At 51.7% G+C, this 24,615-nt stretch overlaps 1 protein-coding gene across 2 annotated transcripts in view; it reads right to left on the bottom strand.

Annotated features, from left to right (window-relative positions):
- Positions 1–24,271, bottom strand: part of PLEKHG4B (pleckstrin homology and RhoGEF domain containing G4B) — a 58,541-nt gene extending 34,270 nt beyond the window's left edge. For both annotated transcript variants that reach the window (XM_064479017.1, XM_064479023.1), the window contains exons 1-3: positions 24,150–24,271; positions 3,535–3,732; positions 85–1,315 (exon numbers count right to left, since the gene is read on the bottom strand). In XM_064479017.1, the coding sequence (XP_064335087.1) occupies positions 85–1,315; positions 3,535–3,732; positions 24,150–24,200 (1,480 nt within the window). In that variant the 5' untranslated portion in view covers positions 24,201–24,271. The remainder of the gene's footprint in view (positions 1–84; positions 1,316–3,534; positions 3,733–24,149) is intronic.
- Positions 24,272–24,615: the final 344 nt, after the last annotated feature.

The raw sequence follows: 24,615 nt of genomic DNA, 5'->3' as shown, positions 1-24,615 counted from the left end.
GGAGGGACAGGGTGGGAGAGGGGAGGAGAGGGGTGGGAGAGGGGAGGAGAGGGGAGGGCAGGGGGAGGATGGGCGGACATTTACCTTCCTCTCTGGTGCAACTGGTGCAGCTGGGACTCCCCGCTGTGCCTGGACGGCTGGACCCTGTGAGTCTAGTCCCCACAGCTTGTCCTCCCAGGAGGCCCCCAGGACTGGCACTGGCTGAGTGGTGGGAGGCCCGCTGGGTGTCTCCTCGGGAGCTTCTGAGGGACTTGTCCCAGGACTGAGACCTCCTGGGAAGGGTTCTCCCTGTAGCTCCAGAAACACTCTCTTGACTCGGGATCCCCTGGGGGTCTCCTCGGTGGCCAGTTGTTTCTTTCTGGATCAGGCTGGTCGCTGCCCTGGCTCCCCTGGCTCTGTGGCCTTGGATCTGGGAACCACAGGCCTCGTCCCCAGTGGACTCCTCACAGCTGGATCCTAGGGGCATGGGGTTCTGCAGCGCCTCCATGTAGGACTTCCTGAACCAGCGTCTGGCCTCCACACTGGACGGCGCCCTAGGTGGCTGCCTCCTGGAGCTTTGGCTGCCCCCCTCTGCATGGAAGGTGAGGTCCTGGGGGCCATCATTCTTGTCCATGGGGTCCAGCCTCCCTCCTGGTCCTGCAAGGCTTTCAGGGGGCTCCCAGGGGCCCTGCTCTGAGGGGCTGACACCCGAGATGCCTCTGTCAGAACTCCTGGACAGGTTCCTGGGGCTTTCACACTCAGCTCTTCGGGAGGAAGGAAGGTGGAGGTGCTGGTCTCTGCCGGGATGCCCACCATGGTGGGGCACGGTCGCGGTGTGTTTGGAAGGGGTGCCCCCCTGAGGAGGGGAGCTTATCACGGCTGGTTCTGGGGCTGAGGTCTCCGAGGTGCTGCTGGGTGGCAGCTGCTGAGGCCTGGGATGGCTGGGGCAGCTAGACAGGCCAGTTCCCGTGGTGGGTACAAAGACAGGGTCTGTGATATTGCTCCAAGGGGTGCGGTAGACCTCGGAGCCCGAGGTCAGCAAACAGTTTTGCAAGGGGACACAGTTCCGCTCCTCATTCACCAGGTCCAGAAACTCTCCCGTGAAGACGCAGCCATACAGGGCCTCAGGTACAGCAACTTCCTCCGAGCCTCGTCCAAGCCGGGAGAGGCATTTCAAGACCAGTCTGGCTGACTGCCTCCCCACCGCTGTGATCTGCAGGTAGAAGTCCCCGGGCCTGAGCTTGACTCCGCGGAGGGACGCCAGCTGCACCACCACCTTCTCGTGGACGCACAGTGGCCAGCCTTCATGCAGGAAGAGGAGGCCTGTGTGCCTGGCCTGGGACAAGAGGGAGGGACATTAGCAGCCGACGCGGAACCTGTCCAGCAGGGGGCTGAGCCTCCCAGCACCTCAAAACCCCAAAGGAATCATCAGGACTGAAAGCAGGGCAGCTAGAAACTAATTCTGACAGCTCTTCCTGGGGGCCTGGGGGTCTGGACAGCTGGGGAAGGGGAGCCAAGTGAAGGAGCCACCCTTGGCACAGTCTCGCTCCAGGGGCGAGAGGTGAGCCCCTCCCAGGAGTCGTCCCCCCCTGGGCAGGGCTGAGATGTCTCATCTGCCCCTGCAGCCCTTGGTGGAAGCTCCTGACACCTACAGGCAGCCCCCAAGCAGAGCATTGCCTCTGGAATCACGGTGTGGGGGCCACGGTGAGAGCGCACTGATCGGGCAGGACACCCCACACCATGCAAGCTCCCACCCAAAACAGCGGTCCTTTCTGCTTATTTGAAGGGGTCAGTGAAGTTTGCAACCAAGCTGTTGACTATGGGGTGAGTCCTTAAGCGCTTCTTTGAGAAGAACTTGCTCTAGAAAAGGTTTCGATTTAAGGAATGGATGAACCAGTGTCTTCGTGGGGCATGAGGGTGTCAGGCTGGTAGAGAACAGGGGTAGGTGGGACTCCGCTGGCATGTCAGAGCTGGAGCTACAGGTTCTGAAACAGGACTGCATGCTACTGTTTGGGTTTAGTTCCGGTATTTTTGTGTGTGCGCGCAAATTTCGCTATTCCAGCACTGACTTACTGCACAAACACTATTACAATAATAGAGAAAATGAAAAAAAGAGAATCTCATCCTAATATATCTAAAGAGATTCTAAACTTTTCTGTGCCCTTATGCACAATTTATTACTATTATTAGTTATTCTAAAAGCAATAATAATGTAGACAGGTTCTGTATTCTTGTTGGCAGCCACCCTCAGCAAGCGTTTCTCTGTTATTCAGTTACCATCCTGATGACTACGTAGCGGTGCCTCTACTGTCAGAAACTGACAGTGCTTCTGTGCATTTCCACCGTAAATAAAAAATGCAGGGAGCATTCTCATGACAGTTTTTCTTCCTTTAAATTATCATTTTCTGGGGTTAGGATTACAGGATCAAAGGTGATGAGGGTCTTTTATGATTCGTGACCAATTTGTCATCAAGAGACACGCTCAGTATCTGTCACAGTAACAGGTGTACCAGCTGATTAGCAGCACAGGTTTACATCAAGAAACCATTTCCTAAATTAACACGTATGCTGTGGAATATTGGGGATGAATAAAGATCGTACTTTTTAAGATCTAGCCATGAATCTTTCCAGCAGCCTACTACAACACATGTACAACTTAGCCGTCATTAGTTTCAACTTGCCTCAAAAACATCCCCCAATAAACTAAGTGCATTGGACAGTTATTAAGTGGGGTCTGTGTGAAGGAACTGGAGCTGCTCCAACACCCCTGACACCACTGCTCAGGCCGGGACTCAGTTCCCTCCTTCAGCCACTAGACGGGAGCTGCCTGGGAGAACCGGAGGGGTCTGCAGACAGCGGGCCCCCACCCACTGGAGGCTGAAGAGCCTTGTTTCTGGACCTGCGCCTATTTCACCGTTATTTGAACCCAGGAGAGGGTGGAGCCAGTGCCTAGTGGACTCAACGAAATAGAGGAAATGGGGCGGTTTCCCCAGTCGCGTGTTTAAACGCTACAAAAAAAAATGGCTGAGATGACAATTTATTTTTATTTTTTAATAATCTCCCGCTTTCTTTCTGAAAGGAAACGACAAACGCCCATTTGAATGACATCTGCTTAATTCCTGGATTAATTTGAAACGCACAGAAGCACACTCTCCTTTGCCCCTTCACCAGCATATTTCCTTGGATCTAAAATTCATACTGTTCAGATTAAATGCTCTCCAAGTACCAGATAAAGCACTGCCTGTCTCTAAACTAGTCAAAAATGTAAGGGGTTCCCCGCTGGAGGATCTCACATAGGCTGTATTACCCGAGGGAGGGGTCCCGGGCTCCACCCCAAGGGAGGGGCTCACGGGCTCCACCCCCCCCGAGGGAGGGGCTCACAGGTTCCACTCCCCCGAGGGAGGGGCTCACGGGCTCCACCCCCGAGGGAGGGGCTCACGGGCTCCACCCCCTAGAGGGAGGGGCTCACGGGTTCCACCCCCGAGGGAGGGGCTCACGGGTTCCACTCCCCCGAGGGAGGGGCTCATGGGTTCCACCCCCAAGGGAGGTACTTACACAGGCTTCCTGCTGCAGGTGTTGTAGAGCCCTCTTGGCTGGGACGAGGAAGTCCGTGAGGCAGCGCAGCCCGTCCCCACCGTAGAGCTTCTCGGCCACACTAAACAGCTGCCAGAGCACCGTGGCTGCCGTGGCCTCAAAAGGTGGGTAGAGAGCAGAGAGTGTGTTCTGAATACAGGTGTCAAGGGATTCCAGGTCCTGAAAGGAAAGAGAGGTTCCGGAAGTTAGGAACAGGTGCACTGGACACTCTCCCAGGCTGGCACTTAAGTGTCCGCTCTGAAGGCGCCTGTCTCAAGTCCGGGAAGGTGAATCATCTTTGTGAAATGAAGAAGGTATTGGCGAACCCCCAGCACAGAGCAGGGCTCCTGCTGTTGGTCCTCACGTCATCACAGAGCAGAAGCACATCGTGACAGGTACACCTGACACCTGTCCCTAAGTGGGGAACCCTATCTAACACATGTGAGTGACGACTGTCCCTTATTACACAAGGCACAAGTGAGTTTAGGTTTGACTTAAGTTCCATCCCATCAAATTCTGAAATATGCACCTTAAATGTTGCGTTTTAGGCTCTTCTGGGAGCCTGTGCACTTTCTTGGGGGCCTTCCCTTCCCTGGTCCCTCTCCCCGGCACTCCTAGTCTGCGCAGGGAATCGGGGCCCTGGGGGAGGTCAGAGCTGGTCCATGTCCCATTTTATAGTCAGAAAACTTCATCCCAGGAAACATTTTACTTATATTGATGATTTTTAAAAAGTTAAACAGAAAGCATTATGGCAGCCTTCCTCAAAACCACAGGATTGTGCTCATGCAGCCATTTGGAAAACAGTATCATTGGTGTCTGAATCCCTCTTTAAATGTTTGGTGCAACATGCTTCTATGTAGAGACAGAATGCTTTTTAGTTTAAAAAATGTTAATTCTATTTTTAGATGTAACATTTCCTGAGGAGATACCACCAGGCTCATTCGTTTGGAGAAGACATACAAGGCCACAAATAACAGAAGCCAAAGAGGTTAAAATTGCAAAATCAACTTTTAAAGGAACAATGGTTACTGTCGCAGACTCTTCTGAATGGCTAATCTCAAGAAAATTGAAAATAAAATAGGAATCCTCTGGGTTTGCAGTGGATGAGGACTAGTAGAGAAGCCGTCTGTCCTGCCAGTGGGCCAGGCCACACAGCACCTGGGGAGCCATGCGTTGCTGGATCAGTCCAGTTGCTGGGACCGGCTCCACTCCCTCCTGTCCCTCGCACAGGCCTCCTGTCTGCTCCCTCTCCACACGGCTGCCTCCCCACTAGGCAGGGCCACTCCTCTGGCCATGGGAATACTCTAAACACTATTGCATCCCAAAAGTGCCCATGTGCTCTGACTTCCAAGGGCCCACATCACACCTGATTTAGGACCAAACGTCAGTGCAGGGACTGAACAGAGCTGGTTCCGAGCAGGGGCAGGACCCACCCTCCTTGGAAGCAAATGCTTACTTGAGACAGAGACTGGCAGGAAGAAGTGGGATGTGATCCTGGGGACAGTCTTGAAGGACCTCCCTTGAACTGAAATGCAAATGTTGGGCCCTCCTGGGGAGAGATATCTTCCTGCCACTCAGCTGCCCAAACCCAGGCCAATTCCTCTCCCAGACCCACGGGGCCGGTCTGCTTCTAGGTTAGCTGTGGTCAGCAGCCTTCCAGCCTCTGTCTCACCGGCTCACCTTCTGAAAACTGCCCAGTGTGAGGAGGAGGGACCGCCACTCACCGAGATCCCACAGCCCTGGTCACCTATGGGGCAATGGCGGCCTCCATGGCCTTTTTCTGCCCTTTGGTTCCCGCCGTGCCTGAGTCAGGCCCCACACTCAGCCCCCACGCCCTGTGTGGCCATCCCTACTCAAAGCCTGGCTGGGCAAGAGCTGCCAAGGGGAGCTGCCTGCCGGCTGTGAGGCTACTTCTGGGCATGTAAGTCGAGGAATCCCTGGGAAAGCCAAGGGAGCGACTTCTCCAGCCTCCCCTGCGTGCACAGCCCCTCCTGCTGACACTGCTCTCTGGGCACTTCTTGTCCAGGGAGAGCTGGCAACATGAGGCTGCGCTCAGGACACTGACAGAGCCCCCAGTCACTCTGAGGATGGTGCCCTTCCTGCCCTGGGAGGGGGTTCTGGTGGATAAGCCAGGTACCTGACCAGAGCAGACGTCTAGGGTCTGCACCCCAGAACAGATACAAACCACTCGAAGCATGAAGGGCGGCCCCAGGCTGGAGCCATGGGTACAGGAAACCGTTTCCACCTGCACACGACTCAGACAACTTAGTGTGCTTAGGACATACAAATTGTATGAGGAAGTAGCAGACATACAGGAGCCCGCGGGCAGAGAGGCAAAAACTACCACATCACAGCAAAACCAAGTTACCTGGAATATATTCGATTCCACTTAAGAAAACAGGAAAGTATACAGTATGTTTCAGAAAGATTTCCATAAGAATGCTTAAAAAGAGAATGTTGTTTGAGTATCTTCAAGGGTAAGTTTCCATCACGTGGAATATTTCCTGTTTAGCATCAGCTCCCTGATGTTTGCTTGGCCGAGTGTGTGTGTGCATGTGTGCGTGTACATAAGTACTGACCCAGGAGAAGTATGTGTGGGCAAATCTTAAAATTGTTCGGGTGCAGAGGATGAGGAGGGCATGGACACAGGGTGGGAGAATGTCCACCGAGCACTTCTGTTTCCACCTGCTTCCGCTCTCTGTTAGCTGTAACTCACTCATCCACCAAAACCTAGCAAACTGTCAAAATATCCCAAGTGAGAGATGCCAGTGACTTGGTAGAAAGGAAAGGGCTGACTTCTCCGGAGGTAACTCAGGGTTCCAATTTGAAGCAAGCGCACTCACACGAACACAAGTCGGCTTCAGGACTCAGGATTGCGCCTGTTTACTGGACCATAAACCTCACCGTGGCTTAGGCTGTGACCAGTGTGACACAGTTAGTGGGACAGCTCACCCAGCGCTGGTGTAAAAGCATGTGACTTCCCTTCCGCTGCACTGGGAATTCCCGTCATTTGGCCAACAGCAGAGCTGCCTTTGCATTTTAACAACAGGAAATTTATGCCTGGGAAAACATTTGAAAGCTTCGGTCTTCAATGATGGATGTATTTTCCCCATGAACTTTAGTAAAATTTTACTGACACGAGAGCGATTATCGTTTCTCGTCACAGCAGTGCCCCCGACTCAGCAGGCTCCTCCCAGCGCAGGGCCTGGGGGAGATGACGAGGTCTCAGTGCACAGGCCCTCCCCATGACCCTCTAGACCTTGCAAGTGCTGGCGATGAGACGACAGGGGCTGGGAGCCTCGTGGGGGGCCTGTCGTAGAGATGCAGGAAGGACACACGCTGGAAACAACTGCTTCTCCTCCGGAGGCAAGAACCAGCTAAATGTCACAGGAAAGGGATGTTTTCTCTCTGCAGGTGTGTGAGGACGTAAATGATGCCAGCTGAATGGGGCACCCATTTAGGGCCTGCCTGGCTGGCTGGAAAGACGTGGCCGAGCCCAGCCTACCAGACTGCCCCTCAGGGCTCTCATTTTAATTCAAGTGCAGCGTCTCAGAGAGGGAGTGAAAGGTGTGGGCCCAGGACAGAGCCATTGGTCGCCAGCAGCCACAGGCAGGGTGACCCACACATTGGGAGAGGGTCTGCAGGAGCTCACTGAGGGCCCCAGGGAAGGCACCAAGACGACAGACTGCTGGACAGTCAGGGTGCGATGTCCCCATGGGGACAGAAAGTGCAAGAATGTCAGAGGCAGCAGCACAGCCACCTCGGGATGCCTGCCCTGTGACCACCCCAGGTGACCAAGAAGCCCAGATGCTCAGTCTTGTGGCGGGCCCTTGATACCTGGGTCACTGCACCCAGGGACAGTAGGGGTGTCTAGGACACAGAGTGGGGTCTCAGATGGGGTGAGGGGAGAACCAGGCAGCTGTGTGGCACAGTCCTGTCCACAACCATCAGCTAGGCGGGGGCTTCTCTGGACCCAGCCAGTCACCTCGTCCTGAGAATCCACAGGGAGCGGACGTTGGGGTGCAAAAAGCAAGCAGAACACGGCAAGGCCTGAGTGGTGGGTGGGGTGGGGGCCGTGGTCATCAAGGCCCCGCCTGCAGCCCCCTGATCAGCCCCATGATACCCCTGGTGGCGACAGCCTAGGATGGGACCATCTGAGGGGGGTCTGTCAGCTAGGCACTTCCATCCCACAAGGTCAAGGTAACTGTTTAATTCACCACTGTGGCCTTTGCCTCTGGCCAGATTTTATACACAAAAATCAGGATGTGGGGGCAGCAGGCACCCGCCATGGGGCACTGGAGCCCTTCCTGCAGTTCCCCTGAGCAGGGGCCCCAGGCATGGAGGGGCGTCCACACTGGGCCTCGCTCTGGCCCACTTTCCATCAATAGCCACTTTCTCAGCCCTGTGGGGGTGAAACCCACACTCCCCAGGAGACTTGCTCTGGGCAGCCGACCTGGTTCCAGCCACTCAGGTGCTCTTAAGAGAGGCCTCTTCCTGAAAGCACCCAGCGATGGTCGTGGTGTCCTGCCCAAGGGGACTGATGGCCGGCTCTGTTTCCTGTGTGTGGAGACCAGGAAGCCACCTCTGAGTCAAAGAAAACTTGTCTGGAAAGCTTAGTCTCCCAGCTGGGCTGGCGTGCTAGCCTGTCTACAACCAATCTGTCTGTACCGGCCCTGCTCTCCACTGGTAGGCTGCTTCGTTAGGGATTCCCTGCCCCACCCCAGCAGGGGAGGCTGAAGATGCTTCTAAGGGGTGGAGCTTCCTTTGGCCCAAAGTTGCACGGGGAGGGAGAGGTCAGAGTTCGGGATCACCAAGAGCGTCCTAATCACGCACCCTAATCTCTCTGACAGGGTTTAGAGACCTTGGGCCTTGGTGAGAGCTTTGTCCACAAACGTCGAGCTCCCTGACACACAGCTTCCTGGCCCTGTTCTACCAAAACTGGCACAAGAAGCCTCCGGGAGACTCTGGGTGCCAGCAGCTGGGCAGGGGGCTCCAGGGAGCCCTATGTCACTGAGACCCCTTCTCTCCCAACCCCACAGCCCATTCAACAGTTGCCTTTTAAACCTCTCAGTTGTAACTGAGCCCAGGGTGGTGACTGCAGAAAGAGCACAGCTTTCTGCCTTTCCTCTGACACCTGTCCTCTCTGAAGCCCAGAAAACCTGGCCCACCTGGAACCTGGGTCTCATGCTGCAGCCCCACCTGGAATACTAAGTTGCGGGGCATCCAGGTGAGCCATGACAGACACCCCTGTGATCTGGCCAGAGCCCCCTCCCACACCAGGCATGTCCGGCTTGAAGCCTCAGGATGCCCACGCCTGGCCTAGTTCCCTACCCCCGTCCACACCAACATTCCCAGAAACCCCTGCTCAAGGTGACCCTGCCTTTCACTGACTCACAATCTGAGGTGGAGAGGACCCTCAAAACTGACCCCAGGGAACAAGGCCAGACCCCAGGCAGGAAGGGCACGTGGGAGCACAGCAGATAGCAGTGCCTGGGGTCCAGGCCGGCCTCACCATGGAAGCAGAGTGCAGATGTGGGCAAGAAGCATTCCAGGGATTCCTTCTGCCTTCCTGCAGGGCCCCCCCAATCCCCCGCAATGGCCAGAGGCTGTCCAGGAACCCACAAGGAGGACAGGATGGGGCCAGGGACTGGGTGCCTGGGTGCCTGGGATGGGGGCAATCAGCTGAGAACAGCAAGTCCGGCAGAGCCCAGTGGGCTAAGCAGTTGTCGGTGTGAGCTAGGTCCTGGGAGGAAGTGCCCTGGGGGCACGAGGGGCTGTCCCACTGGGCACACCCCTCCTCCAGCAGCAAGAGAAGGCAGAGCTGGAGTTGGCTTACAGACTGATAATCAGCCCATTGTGTTTAACTTCTACAGCCTGAGAGCACGTCCTGGCGGGCAGGCCCCAGAAAGCCGCACATTCCAGCCTGCCATCCACAGTGCACACTGAGCAAACCCAAGGGGAGGACAAGGGGACCGGACTGCACTCTGTGCCTCGGTCTCCCCACATGCACACACACATACATACATGTACACACACAAAACAGTGCCCTGCACCTTCACCTCCCTGCACACATGCACATGCACACACATGTGTACACACATGAGCATGAAGCACAGGCATGTACACAAACACACTCAGCACGCCCACACTTACCTCACTCCTGCCGTGCACCTCCCTGGACTCTACCTCTCACTTCTGCAGCCTTGTTTTTCATCGAGAGCTGCTCTCGGCCACTCTGCAGTGGGAGGAGCCATTGGACAGAACTCCAGAAACGCAGGGAGACGGCAGAGACAGTCATGAGAAAATACTGTCTAACTCGAAACTTTTAAAAGTGCAGTGTGTAATGAAATACTACATTATTAAATACTACATAGTTATTAAATTATGATATTAAACACTGCATACAATTTTTTCTATCAGACTAAAAACAAAAAAGTGTTAAAATAAATAGACATGCAAATGTTAAAAAACAACTTTGTATTTAAGCCTAAGGTGTTTTTAAAATCTCAAAAGCAAAATTTCAATCTAAGGACCAGGACCTTCATCTGAAAATACAAGTGCTGGACGGGGCCCCGCCGGTGTTCTTCTCAGGAAAGGAAGCAGACTAGGCTATTCCCAGCTCTTCCGTATTCAAACTAAGGGTCCGTAAATTTCATAGCAGCGAGTAGAGCCTCTGAAGGAGCCTGTTGTCTGAGCTCGTTGCTCTCCTTTCTGATACTAACAGCACGGGTCTTGTGCAGATGTTGATCAGGACTCCTGCATCCGCGACTTCCTTCCTGGACTAGACCTGCCACAGCTCTGTCAGTGAGCCATGGCAACACTGCTAAGGTTACCGGCCTGTGGAGGAAGCAGCAGGCCTAACAGAGATGTGGTCTTTAATTAAACACATTGCAGGTGTCCAGACAGATGCAGAAGGCAGCTGTCTCCAGGGAAATTCTGGCTCCTCTGAGCAGATGCCCAGGAGTTGTTTTCTAAGGATTCAGTGAACTATGAATCAGGGCAGGGGCTTCATAACAAGGAGCAGAAATACTGCCAGACTCTGGAAGCAGCCTTGGCAGCCTCTGTCACCTGCCAGTCTTAGATGCCGGCAGGTCTCCGCGTCCGAGATGCACAGAGGAGCCGCTCTAGTGACGTCCCTGTGTGAAGGGCCCCAAGGGTGGGAGGCGTCCGTTCTACAGGGGACTGGAGGTTTAGGATGGTCTTGCTGCAGCTGCCTCTGAATGGAGGGCCCAGGGGCAAGATCCACATTGGTGTGGCCTGCTTGTCCTGGGCTGAGGAGGCAGGAGCTGGACCACCCAGTCCAGCCTCCAGTTTTGGGCCTTTCCTGGGCTGAGGTCTTCTCTCTCTGGCCAGTGCTCCCAGCACTGACCCCAGGCTGTAGTGGCTCACTGCACACCCTCCACAGACACTTCTCAGCCTCCCTAACCCAGGAGAGCTCTCTTGTAAGCTCAGACTCTCACTTAGCGCTTAGCTGTCCTCTGGGCCCATGTCTCCAAAACCAGGGTCTGCTCCCAGCCAGTGCACCATGTGGTCGCCCGGACCGTTCACGGAGTTGAGTTACACCTACAGCATCTTTAGAAGAGGGAGGCAGGGAAATGCCTAACCAAATCTTATGACCAAGACGCTCAGGCTGTAAAGGAGCTGAATTTACGTGGAAGACCCTTCTGAGGAACACCGGTCCTGCAGGGTGCTGGACAGAGAGGACCTGCCTTCCACATGGGCACGGAGCCGGCAGAAACTGCACACCCTCTGTGGGGACAGTTATCCACGGATCTCTGCCTCCCTGGGAGGATGGCACGCCCCCACCCACTGGCACCAGGAGTGGCTCCTGGCAAGGAAACGTGGTGGCAGCGCACACACGGTTTGAGCAGAAGCTCTGCAAGCAGACCCATGCTCCGCCTCGAACCCCTCCCTCTGCCGCGAGCTGGGCAGCACCCCAGATCCCAGATGAAGCTGATGTGATGCCCTCTGGGAGCCAGGGCATTGGTGCCTGCAGCATCTGGGACCCCTCCCACGAGGGTAGCCACACCCACACTGAGGTGCCCTCCTGATAAGTGCACCTGCAGGACCAGCTGTGTGCAGACACATGGGTGCATCCTGAGCTGGAGCTTTCTGGTGGACTTAGCCTGGGGGGAGGGGTGGGAGCAGAACCCGGGGCTCCAGCCTCCCTGTTGGCTTGGTGGCTCTAGGTGTTTGTATTTCCAGGGGTGGGGGGACTGACAGTGTTCCAGAAACATTTCCACACAGAGTTTCTTCATCCACAGACTTTGTTTTTTCATGGTACCAACACTTTTCAGTTTTCGGGGCCAAATTAGGAGGATGCCAAAACAAAGGAGCTATTTCAGGGTTCAAGCTTCAGGGCTGTACTTTCTGTAACAGGCCTTGCAGGTGAATCCAGAAAATAATGATTCCAAATAAACCCTGAAAATGTCTTCTCTGAATTTACACATGACTTACTGAGGCTGCATCACGCTATCTCTGACTGATAATTCTAAAGCTGGCGTGTAATCACTGGAAATCCACCAGCGCTGGACACTCTGCCAGCGGGGAGCTGGTACGCCGCTTCTCTGGGGCCGAGCAGATAGAGGCTGCACTTCCTTTACTCTCCTCCTGCATCAGATGCCCCAGTCCACCCCCGAGTCCACCCTGAGCAAGGAAGGCTTACACCCCACCTACTTCGCCTTAAAACTGATCCTCGCTCCTCAGGCCCACCCAGACTCCAGACCAGCGCGAGGTTTAGGGACTCGCTGAGACCAGCTGGCTGGCAGTATGGTGGGCAGAGGCTGCTCTGCGGGAAGGACTCGGGACCCCCCCACACCTGCCCATCGAGCCCCGCAGGTCCCTGGCGTGTGTCCGGGGGACCGAGGTGTGAGGAAGAGGCGAGGCCCGGCGCTCGCGGGGTCTCACCTCCGTTCCCTCAGCGGTTACACAGAGTGGCTGCAAGGACGGAGGGCTGGGCCTCAGGAGGGGGCCTGGCCACGCAGGTGCCAAGTGGGCATCTGAGACGGCCCACCAGAGGCTCTCTTCCGGGGACGAGCAGCAGACCTGCACCCTCCCCGCCAACACGCCCTGCAGCCCTCAGCTCCAGAGCCACAGGCCTTTTATCAACACGATTCCCTTTTCTGTTCAAGCAGGATCTCATTTCCCCATTTTAATCATGTTTTAAGGGGCCTGCTTTCCTATCCAGGCTTGGCATTAAACAAATCACAGACAGAAGCAACCTTAGGTTAGACAACAAAATCAAATAAACATAACTTCTCAAGCATTTCTAAAACCAGTCCTCCCCGGACAGAACATCAGAGCGCCTTTCCTCAGAGGTGGGGAAGCCGAGTGGGCAGGTGGGGGCCATTTCCTGCTGGCCACTCTCCCACAGGAGCTGCACACCTGGACTGCCTGCCTCTCTTCCTGCACACCTTCTTCTGCTGCAGGCTAGGCCTAGGAGGCCGCATCAATTTTGCAGGCATGACGGTGGCCCCCCTCTTACCCCTGAGTCAGCCCGACTTCACAGAATTGGCTTGTTTTATCTTCTGGTGAGTCGCCCTCCACCAGATGCACTCAGACTCTTCCTCTGGGTGCTCTCTGCAGAGGCTGCCTCTCAGCCTCCACCCAGCAGATGGGGTACCCAGGACGTCACCAGGGGTGTGGGGGGCACCCTGGTGACCTCCAGCTCTCTACCTGATGCTCAGGGGCTGGCAAACCATGGAACCAGTGCTTGGGGAAAAAAACACTAGTCAGTGACATGTGAAAATTATCTGAAATTCAAATTTAGTGGCCATAAGTAAAGTTCATTGGAATGCAGCAACCCTCATTCTGTGTATTGCCCACGGTCACTGCTGTGACACAGCCAGAGGCGAGGAGTTAGGACCCAGACCCAACGGTCCCTCAAAGCCTCAGCTGCTTTCTGTCTGGCCCTTCACTGCAAGCCTGCTGACCCCACCTCTGGGAAGGAACCCCTGCAAGGCTGCGAGGGGCATGAGAACAGAGGACAAGGCAGCCCCACTCTGCCTCCTGAGCCAAGTCCCATGGGCCCCAGCTACCTTCTGGGTGAAGACATGGAGGAGCAAGTGCTGTGTTAACACCACCATTCTCTGACCCAACACAAATTCCAAATGACTGACGGTGACATGGAATCCCTCCTTATTTCACTCTGTGCTTGGAGGCTGGGCAGTTAGTGGTCTGAGCCTGAGGTTGAGGGGATGGCCACCCACTGCCTCTGTCTCTGGGGGCTTGTTGATTTCTCCTCATGGTCAAGTGCATGCAAAACGTCTAAAAGCAGAGTCCTCAGTTATCCTTTCTTGCATTTCATAGCCTCATCAAGGAGCTCAAAACCCAGGAGCTGTAAAAGTCCTGGGAGGAGCTTTCCATGCAGCATTACCTTTAGGTAATGATGGATACACACAGGAAGCCCTTGCTCATGTTCACTTGGTCTTTACCCAGGACAGAAGCAGCTACAAACACAAGGTCCCGGATCAAGGCTTTCCCAGGGCTCAGGAGCCCACTGTGCCAGCAGTGACCAGGGAGTGACCCCACCTTACTGCTCACCTGCTGATCCTGCAGTGGTCGGTCAACACACACGGCCCTGCCCTCAGGGTGAAGGGGAAACGGACCTACCAAAGAAGTAAAGGAAGCAAGGGGCAGGTGTGGAGGTGCAGAGGATGAAGAGGCTAGCCAGGGTGGGCTGTGTCTCTGGGCTGAGGCCAGGGCTGGGGGACACCACATGTAAACGTCAACCAGTTCTCTATCAGCGGTGGCACAGCACAAAGCCCCCACATTTCTGCTTATCTGCTTTCTTTGTTTGTCAATGGAACGTTACTGTGAATCTAACTCACCAATTAGTCCACAAGGGTAACAGTGTATTTCATCTTGAAAGGACTTCAAAGCTTTTTATCTTTTAATACAAAATGCAAACTGACAATGAAATATTGGTTTTTAAGGCAGCTTGGGTGAACTCAGTTCTTTAGTTCTTTCAGTTCTTTGAAGGTGCCCGATAAAAAGTGTGTAAAACTGATGTTAACCACCATCAGCACAGACTGGTGTCCCCATGCTGAAATATGCTTTCAGCTGGAAGTAAGAGTTTTGTTTATTCTAAACCACGGCTAAACCAGAAAAGATCGTGTCAACCTAAAAAAAATATCTCCTGTAGTTTTAATGACAACAAACTTAGCTTTCCTACCCTGGTTCCTCCATTCAGATGCAGTACAGGCAGAGTGTGAGTGAGCAAGGAGGCTTGTGGGCGAGCTTGGGCTGCTCGGCCAAGGCGCATCTGTTGTCTCTGCATCCATACTTACAGTTCTTTCGGAGAAACATGGGTAACAGCCTTTCTTTCCCGCTTAATGCATCTAGAAAACCCTTTGGCAGGAGAGAAAAGTGCTCCTGAAATTTTTCAGCTCAGTTAGATGTGTGCTTCTCATGCATGAAGATGAAAACTTATTTTCACCCCTCCAAGTTTTTGTCGTCCTTTTTCGTTCACCTCACTGTTAAACTGAGCCAAACCAGAACAACTTCAAAAGCAGATTAAGTTTCCTTTTGTTTGAGCCCAGCCGCTTGGCCGGTGTCTGCCTGGTATCCTGGCTTCAGCCAGCACACCTGGCCTCCCCACACCGTTCACATGTTTCCCACGGAGAAACAGCTAATTCCAAGTGACACTCTTGACGGACGATTGGAACTAATTTCTCTAAACTGTAGATATGACAGCAGACTTCACCTAAATCACCAATTACAAGTTTGTGTTTTTGGTTTTTTTTACACTTTCAGATTACATTCCTACACAGACAAGAGCATCAGATACAAAGTTTAAGTGGGAGTGTGACAGTTTATGTTTGCACTACTAGTTTTAAGTGTTAACTAACATCTTTCCAAACCATCCTGAGTGGGGACCCCCGACACAGCTGTGAGCAAAGTCGGGGTCAGTCTGATGTGGGCTCTTCAAACGGGAGTGCAGGAGTCCCAGGAAAGTGCTTCTCAGCCTGGCAGTGCTCCTCTGCCTGACAGTGCCTTGAAGGCGGCTGATTCCAGGTCCTAATTTGATATTAACCATTAAGGTACGAAGCCCACAATTTCTGGTGTTACTGGAAAACCACAGATATGCTTTTAAATTACCCCTGATTCCATGCTTTCCTAAAGGACCTCGTGATTTAGACTTAATCTTCAGCTTTGGTGGGACATATGTTGACTGCTGACCCTGGGCTGAGGTTGTCGGGAATCTGTGCTGGGCCTGGGCTGAAGCACCTTTGGTTTTCAGAAAGAAGGTGGAGTGGAGGCACTAAGTTTGCAGAAGTTCTGGCAGGGAAAGCTCTACAGGGATAGCTCATGAGGTGACACTGGGATGCAGGAAGGCAGAGGGAAGCGGCGGCACAGTTAAGCAAAATTAGCACCCCCACCCCTCCAAAATACCTTTATGCATGATAAGAACAGCAAAGCAGACAGTTTAAGGAGAAATCTGTGATGAGTGTACTTGGAGTGTTCAGTAGTGCTTTTTGCCTCCCCAGCCCCAAGAAAGTGACCACAAAGCACAAGGTCCCAGGCACAGGCAGGTGGGTGAGTGTGGCTGCTGCAATGTGAGTGGGTGGTGGGTTTCCAACGTGGGGGCCTGAGAGAGGGACAGAGAAAGACATGCCACATGACACTGGTGGGATCTTGAGTCTGGTGATGAGGCTGAGCCTGGAGCCCCAAACCACACTCAGAACGGCCTGGCAGGTGCTTACGACTCCTGGAGTCCACAGAGGAGAGCCCTAGGGGTGAACACAGGAGAGAGCAGTGTCGGTGCAAATGAGAAGCACCAGTGGCTGCCAGGCTCAGAGTGTGGGCAGCTGACCAGGCAGAGCTGCCGGGTGCTGGCTCGTGAGGACAGGGTGCAGACCCGCTTGCTGATGGTCCAGCTGGCTCCACGTGGGGGCTCCCTGGGGACTGACGGGGGGCCATGTAGGCAGCAGGTCTACACCGTCCAGCTGAGGTGCTCACACTGGGAGTCACACACTTGGTCCAGGGGGGAAGTTGGCAGACACCTGTCCATAAGTGTCCCCCATCCACGGTGGAGAGCGACCCTCATTGTTCAGAAAGCCATCTCCAGGAGGTAGTGATACCCCAAGTCATAGGCCGGAGTCCTGTCCAGGGCTTCCCACATAGTTCAGGTTTTCACTTGTGATTAAGGCAATAGCTCTCTTTTCACCTCAAAATGTTTCAACTTGGACAACAAGTGATAGACCCACTCTGCTTGTAACATAGGTTTCCTTGAGCCCATAAAGTGACAGCTCTCAGCTCAAGTAACCAAAGTTTAATCCTGAATCTTCATTTTGATTGGTGCCACTAATGAGTACACCATCGAACAAAAGGTTGGGGTGGGTGAGGGTTGAGGTGGGGTGGAGGTTGGGGTGGAGGGAAGTGAGCGAGGGTGGAGGGGAGTGAGGAGTGGTTTTTTTGTGTAGTTTCCAGTTATAATTCTGTTTAAAACCAATTCAGGATATTTTGAACACCCACTTAATCAAGACTCTACTTGAAGCGCTGTCACTGCTGGGTCTGCATGTCCGTTCAATGGCTCAGGAGGTTAATTAGACCGTGGTAAACATTTGACATCTGTGCCTTCAGATGACAGTGTTTCAAGTGCAGAAGGCCTGACCCAGGCTGCTGAATCCTCACAAGGATCCACAGGCACTGGTACCTGTTAGACACTGCTTAAGCATTTTACAGGGATTCACCTCACAACACTCCTTCCCCAGTGGCTTTTTTCCCAGTTGCTACATTTTGAAGTCTTAAAAATTGGTCTTAAACTTCTGCAGATTTCCTAGTAATTTTATGTTTCAGCCTTGAAACAATTTGTTTTTAAAGAGGTCACTTCTTATTTCAAAACTTACATTCTTAAAATGTATTTTTACTTGCACAGCAAAGGGAACCATAAGCAAAACAAAAAGACAACTTATGGGACAGGAGAAAATATCTGCAAGACTGACAAGGGCTTAATTTCCAGAATATATAAACAACTCATACAACTTAATAAGAAAAAAACAAACAACTCCATCCAAAAATGGACAGAAGACCTAAACAAGCAATTCTCCAATGAAGACATACAAATGGCCAATAGGCACATGAAAAAATGCTCAGTATCACTAATTATCAGAGAAATGCAAATCAAAACTACAATGAGGTATCACCTCACACCTGTCAGAATGGCCATCATTCAAAAGTCTACAAACAATAAATGCTGGAGAGGGTGTGGAGAAAAGGGAACCCTCCTACACTGCTGGAGGGAATGTAGTTTGGTGCAGCCATTATGGAAAACAGTATGGAGATTCCTCAAAAGACTAAAAATAGACTTACCATATGATCCAGCAATCCCATTTCTGGGCATATATCCAGAGGGAACCTTAATTCAAAAAGATACATGCACCCCATTGTTCATAGCAGAACTATTTACAATAGCCAAGGCATGGAAATAACCCAAATGTCCATTGACCGATGACTAGATAAAGAAGTTGTGGTATATTTATACAATGGAATACTACTCAGCCATGAAAAATGATAAAATAATGCCATTTGCAGCAACATGGATGGACCTGGAGATTGTCATTCTAAGTGAAGGAAGCCAGAAAGAGAAAGAAAAATACCATAAGATATCACTTATATGTGGAATCTGAAAAAACAAATGACAAACGAGCTTATTTACAAAACAGAAACAGACTCAGAGAGGTAGAAAACTAACATGGTTACCAGGTGGAAGGTGGTGGGAAGGGATAAATTGGGAGTTTGAGATTTACAGATACTAACAAATATATATAAAATAGATAAACAACAAGTTTATACAGTATAGCACAGGGAACTATATTCAATATCTTGTGGTAACTTATGGTTAAAAAGAGTATGAAAATAAATACATGTTCATGTATGACTGAAGCATTATGCTGTACACCAGAAATTGACACAACATTGTAAACTAACTATACTCCAATTAAAATTATATATATATACTTGAAAAAAGTATTCTTGCATAATATAATGAAATTTAAAAGCAGAGTTATAACATTTGTTCCAAATCCTCAACAAAATACTAAGAAACCAAATCTAACAGCATATTACAAGGATTATTCACCATGACCAAGTGGGATTTATCCCAGGAATGCAAGGGTAGTTCAACAACCAATCAAAATAATATTCTATGTTAATAGAACGTAGAGAAAAAATCCTATAATCATCTCAAATAATGCAGAAAAAGCATTTGACAAACTCCAACACTCATTCATGATAAAAAAAAAAACTCTCAGAAAACTAGGAATAGAAAGTACCTTCCTCAACATGATAAAAAGGCACTTCACAGCTAACTTCACACTCAGTGGTTAAAGACTGAAAGGTTTTCCTCTAACATTAGAAACCAGTCAAGGATGCTAACTTTCTCCACTGCTATGCAACACTGCCCTTAAAGTTCTAGCCAGAGTAATTAGGCAAGGAAAAAAAATTGAAGGCACCCAATTTAGAAATGAAGAAGTAAAACTATCTCTACTTGCAGATGACATGATCTTACATATAGAAAATCCCAAAGAAAAATCCACAAGAAAGCTACTAGAGCTAATAAGTAGATTCAGCAAAGTTGCAGGGTACAAGATCAACATGCAAAAATCACTTATGTTTCTCTACCCCAGCAATGAAATTAAGAAAATAGTTTCCATTATATAATGGCATCTAAAAAGAATAAATATCAAGAAATACATTTAACCAAAGAGATAAATGATTTGTACACTGAAACCTACAAAACATTGCTGGGAGAAGTTAGAGTCAAAAACTTTTAAACGCATGATCATAGCAGCACCATTCACAAAACCTAAAAGATGGAAACAGTCCAAATGTCCATCAACAGATAAATGAAAAAACCAAATGTGGTCCATCCGTACAACAGAATATTATTCAGCCACAAAAAGGAATGAAGTTCTGATAATGCTGCAATGTGGATGAACCTTGAGGACTTGTGCTCAGTGAAGTAACCCAGTTGCAAAACGACAGATACTGTGTGAGCCCATTCACAGAGGCACTTAGTGTAGCACAGTCATAAAGACAGAAAGCAGAATGGTGGTTGCCAGGGTCTGGGGGCAGGGCAGCGTGAGGAGCTGTTGTTCAGCAGGTGTAGAGTTTCAGATTTACAACTTGGAGAAGCCATGGAGACAGATGGTGGTGATGGTAGCAAAACAATGTGAATGTATCTAACATCACTGAACTGTACCCTTAAAATGGCTTAGGTGGCAAATTTCATGTTACACGTATTTTAACACAACAAAAGGTCCCATATTTTATGATTCCATTTATATGGAATATTCAGAGTAGAAAAATCCATAGAGACAGAGAGCACAGTAGTGCTTCCAGGGGCTGGGGAGAGAGTGGAATGAAAGAAACTGCTTCATGGCTGTGGGGTTTTGCTTTCGGGTGTTGGAATCCTGGAACTAGACAGGCGTGGTGGCTGTACAATATTGTGAATGGATTAAATGCCACTGAATTGTTTGCTTTAAATGGCTAAATTTGTGTTGTGTGAATTTAACCCTATTAAAATTAAAATGAAAATTAGTTCCAGCCCCTTCCAGAAATCGGGATGACACTTCTCTCCTCATTCGTTGCTGTTGTTGCTCGCTGTCCCCAGCAGCCTTCCACATGCTTTTCCTGTTTGAACATGCGCTCTGGGAGAGGTCACACTGGTCTCCAAGGCTGGGCTGCTCAGGCCAACGTCACCGTGACTCTCTGGGCTGCCGTCACAGACTGTTGGTGTCTCTGGACAGGCAAGAATCAGTCCGAGAACTAAACACTCTCCGTTACCAGGCCTGGTACTCTGGGCTAGCTAAATGCTTGCTCCAATGAAGTCTTCTTTCATCCTTCTGATTAAGCCATAGAGAGAGTTCTGGGACCCTTGAACTCAAGTGGAGTTCATGACATACTGATTTTGGCACTTGTGCAAAGCATTTCTTTAAAAAACTACCCGAATACATTGTTAAAATAGCACATAATCGTAGTTGCAATTCCTCTCCCTTGGGGATATCTTTGTGTATCAGCATATCTTGAAGACAGCTTCACAAATATCTTTCCTTAAATGATTTGACAGAAAAATGGTAACTCAATCTTTTTATCTCCCATTTGTATGAAACTCTTCCTCTCTATCACAGACTCACAGAATCACAGAATAATAGACACTATCCTAAGCACATTGTAATGTGATTGTCTTCCCCATTCTAAGGATGGTGAGGTTGAGGGGCTTCCTTGCCCACCCACCCAGTGTGGGAGCCAGGACTGATCCCAGGCCACACTGGCCACATAGCCTGCATCCCCAACCACCGAGCCCTCTGCCTCCGTCCACACTGCTTGATGTCTCAGTCTAGCCAGGGACAGAGCCCAAGAGCTCTCAGAAACTCATTCCAACCTCCTCACTCTCCGGGCAAGGTCACCTGATGGCCCGCAGCTAATTCCAGGTCAGAGCATTTCTATCAAACCACTTGGCAATAAAGTCCCAGAAAATTAATGCAGGCATTTCTTCTCCTCTGCTCTGTGGCATCGTCATCCCCACCTCAAAAACCACACACAAAGCACATGCATTATGTCACACCAGGTCTTGCCAAGCCATTTGCTGCAAGCGTCCTGGGCCTTATTTTCCATATCACACTTGGACAAGTTGTTTCCCAGAATCAGCTGTAACCTGGCACTCCCTCTGAAGCTGCTACTTTATTCTTAAAAGTCTCAGGAATCATGCTAGCTCAGGCCACAGGGCAAGCTGTGCATCAGTGCCACCCCAGAGGCCAGCACTGGGCGGGGGAGTGAGAGTGAGCTTCAGGGTCGTCACCATGTTGAGCACCTACTGTGTGCCGTGCACTATTCTAGGCACCAGAGAAACAGGGGAATGAAATAAAGCCAGTGCCGCCTGGGGAGACAGGCAACTGAGGAGTCAGGCACAAGGTGATGTGGGTTCAAATCCTGTCTGGAGAAACCAGGCAGGGAAGGGCCTGGGGTGGGGGGGGATGCTGCAGAGGGGGCTTTCTGAGGCTGAAGCCTACCAGGGTTGGGGGTCCCAGGTTGTGCAGCTGCAGGCAGGTGAGACTTCTCCAAGAGAATTCACCTCCTGGGGGTGCACATACTCATTACCTGGCAGACTTGAACAATTCTAGTGCAGAACTTCGAATTAATTCCTGTCCCAAACCATTGTTGGCATTAGATTTAATCCCTGTCCCAGGTCTCAGAAACAGACGTAGTTTTAATGTCATATAGAAGAAATTCACCACAAAGTATCTTTTGCACAACCTGATTATCTCACTTTGGGGGAAAATTCTGTAAGGTTATACGATGTCTAGAAGTATCTGAAAGCTCTGTCTTTGAGAGCTTGGGCCCAGGTGTGAACTGAGACACCTGGAAAGTTGTCCCAGACATCAGCACAGAGGCAGCCCTCAACTCAGGAATGTTCAGGTAAGTGACGACCTAGGTTTCCTTTCAAGAAGCACCTACACATCCATTTTAAAATTAGAGCCTATGTAGCTCCAAGAGGTGGGTGGGGCACAGGTTCTTCCTGTAAACAGACAACCTCCAAGAGGCTGAACTCCCTGCCCAGGGCCGACAGCTAACAGAGGGTGAATGTGGGTGCACCTCTAATCTGGGTCAGGGTGGGAGCCTCTTCCCCACTCCACGGGCACCTGTCTTCTTGGACCTCTTGTAGGGTAAATGGCCACTGAGGGACACCTTCTGCTCACAGGACCCCAGATTCCCAGCACCTCTTAGGATCAACAGGTGGAGGACAGGACATACCACCTCACAGCCCACCCCTCCATCCCCCACCTCACTCCCCCCTCAGGAGTGTGTTGGACTCTAAGGTCAGACCAGTCATCTCTCTGGGCTCATTCTTCTGTCCGGACCAGTGAGCACTGGCCTGTGCACGTGTACTGAGTGCCAGGCCCCGCCAGGGGCAGAGGGACACAGATAAGGAGTCTGCAATCCCCAGTGACCCTCCCACGGAGAGCAGGGCACAGAAGCTCTATTCTTACAGGGCAGGAGGGTAAGTACTGGGCAGAGGCACCACTGCTTCAGGACACAGAGTGTGGAGAGGAAAGCCACCGCTTCCAGGCTGCTTGTCGGCTGGGAGCCACAGGACAAGTGCAGAAGCCTGGCTCCCTCCATCTGCAGAATGGGTAGCCTGCCGTGGCAGACTCCTGTTAGGGCTAGCAGGCTCTGAGTGACTTGATTTTTGTTTAAGCACAAATAGAGGGCACATTATCTGTTTGTGAGGAGGGAGGCATGTGAGCTGTGCTTGAACGATTCTCATAAAAAATGCTGAGATCTGGGAATCTGGGGTCTTCTGTATTTACTTGGATGATACAAGCAGTGAACACATATCTCAGAGAGCCTCAGGGCAAATTCAGGGCCAACTTTATTTCATTAGCACAGCATTTGGGATGGTTTACAAGTAATAAAGTATTCATGTGAGACCACTAGCAGGCTCGTGAACTAACAGATACCACAGACATAAAGGCCTACCTTTCACAAAGGTGATTTCAGACTAGACCCACATAGGGCCCTTCTAACAGGATGAAACCACAGGTCACCTGCACCTGGGTACCCAGCCCTCTGGGAAGGTCAGTGCTCTGCCCTCTGTGGCCCACCTGGACAGTCCACTTGTGCACCCAACCCAGGCCTCCCTTCTATTTGCAGACTGGACACCAAACAGTGAGATCAAAGCCGGGTGTCTCCTCAGAAGAGGGTGCATGGTCTCTGCGGGGGAAACCCAGCCCTCCAGGACAGGGATGTGGCTCTATCGTGAACAGGAGCGTCTCCAAGTCTGAACGTGTCCACTGAGAGCAAATAGTGGTCTCTAAAGTTCCTCCTGGCCCAGAGAACCTGGGAATCCGAGGGAGGGTCAAGAAGGGGAAGCCCACCCTCACTTCCCCTCTGCCCACTCTGAAATCTCTCTTCAGGATGCAGCAAGGCTCACTTGACACTCACTGTAAATTATGCAGTTTCAGTTATGTTTAACTTAATTTTTTAATTATATGTTTTAAGTCTTAATTAGACACCCGAAAGTACCAGCTAAACTTCTTAAGTGAAAGTGCTGTTGGGTAACAGAAGAGAGTGTAATTACTGTACCAAACTGTTCTGTGATCCCGTTTCACAGGAAAAAGGGAAAGACGCGCCCAACACGCTTTTTGCAGATCAGGTGAAGTAGGAAACCGCTCCCGCCACACTCTGCCGAACCTGTACGGAGGGCCTTGTTTACCAGGCAGGGCCGGTTGTCTAAATCAGCGGCTGTTCCAGTATAAAAGCCTACCCTGGTATTTTTTAAGTAAAATTCGTTGTCTTCGTGCACAAAGTTCATCGGTTTGCCCTACCAGTTTTGAGGTAATGAACAACTTAGCAACATTCTCCTTGTCGGCGACAATTTCACAGGCCTCTTTTTGTCCTACAGCCCCTCCCCCTGCACCCCTTTCAAACTCCAGCAATGCAAATCTGTCTTGACAAGCGTATTTCTCTCATAAATATTCATGAGGTTAAGCGAAAAGTTTGCTACACCTTCGTTTAAGTGACCGACAGCGCAAGCGCCCTCCCGCTCCAGCCGCCGCGGCCCCGGGACCCTCCCGCGTCCCCGGGGTCCCTACCTGGGCGCCAGAGCCCCGGTAGCCTCGGCCGAGCACCGCGCGGAGAGCCATGGTGGCGCCGCCTTTGTCCCGGCCGCGGGGAGGACAGAGCCGCGAGGCCGCCCGCCCGCCGGGCTCGGGGCGGACCCTCCCGGGCCGCGCCCTCTCCCCGCCCCGAGGAGGAGCCGGGGCGCGGCCGGGGCTGCGGCCGGGTTGGGGGAGAGGAGGCTCGCGGGGCCGCGGCCTGGCGGGTGCCGGGGCCGCGCCCTCACCTGGCGGGGTGGGGGCGAGCTCCGTCCCCCACCCAGCGCCGGGCGGGGGCCGGACAGGGGCGGCGTTCCCAGTTACTCTTGTTCTCACGGGGCTGGAGACCTGCCATTTTGTTCTCGGACCAGTGTCTGTATTATTGCACCTAATTTCCGCGGGGGTGGACCGGACCCTGACTTGTGCTGGTGAAGACTATCGCACCGTGATTTTCCCCAGTGTA

This window comes from Camelus dromedarius, chromosome 3 (assembly GCF_036321535.1).
Source record: "Camelus dromedarius isolate mCamDro1 chromosome 3, mCamDro1.pat, whole genome shotgun sequence".
NCBI lineage: Eukaryota > Metazoa > Chordata > Mammalia > Artiodactyla > Camelidae > Camelus > Camelus dromedarius.
The sequence above is the reverse complement of the archived record's forward strand: the minus strand, read 5'-3'. Positions and strand labels throughout refer to the sequence as shown.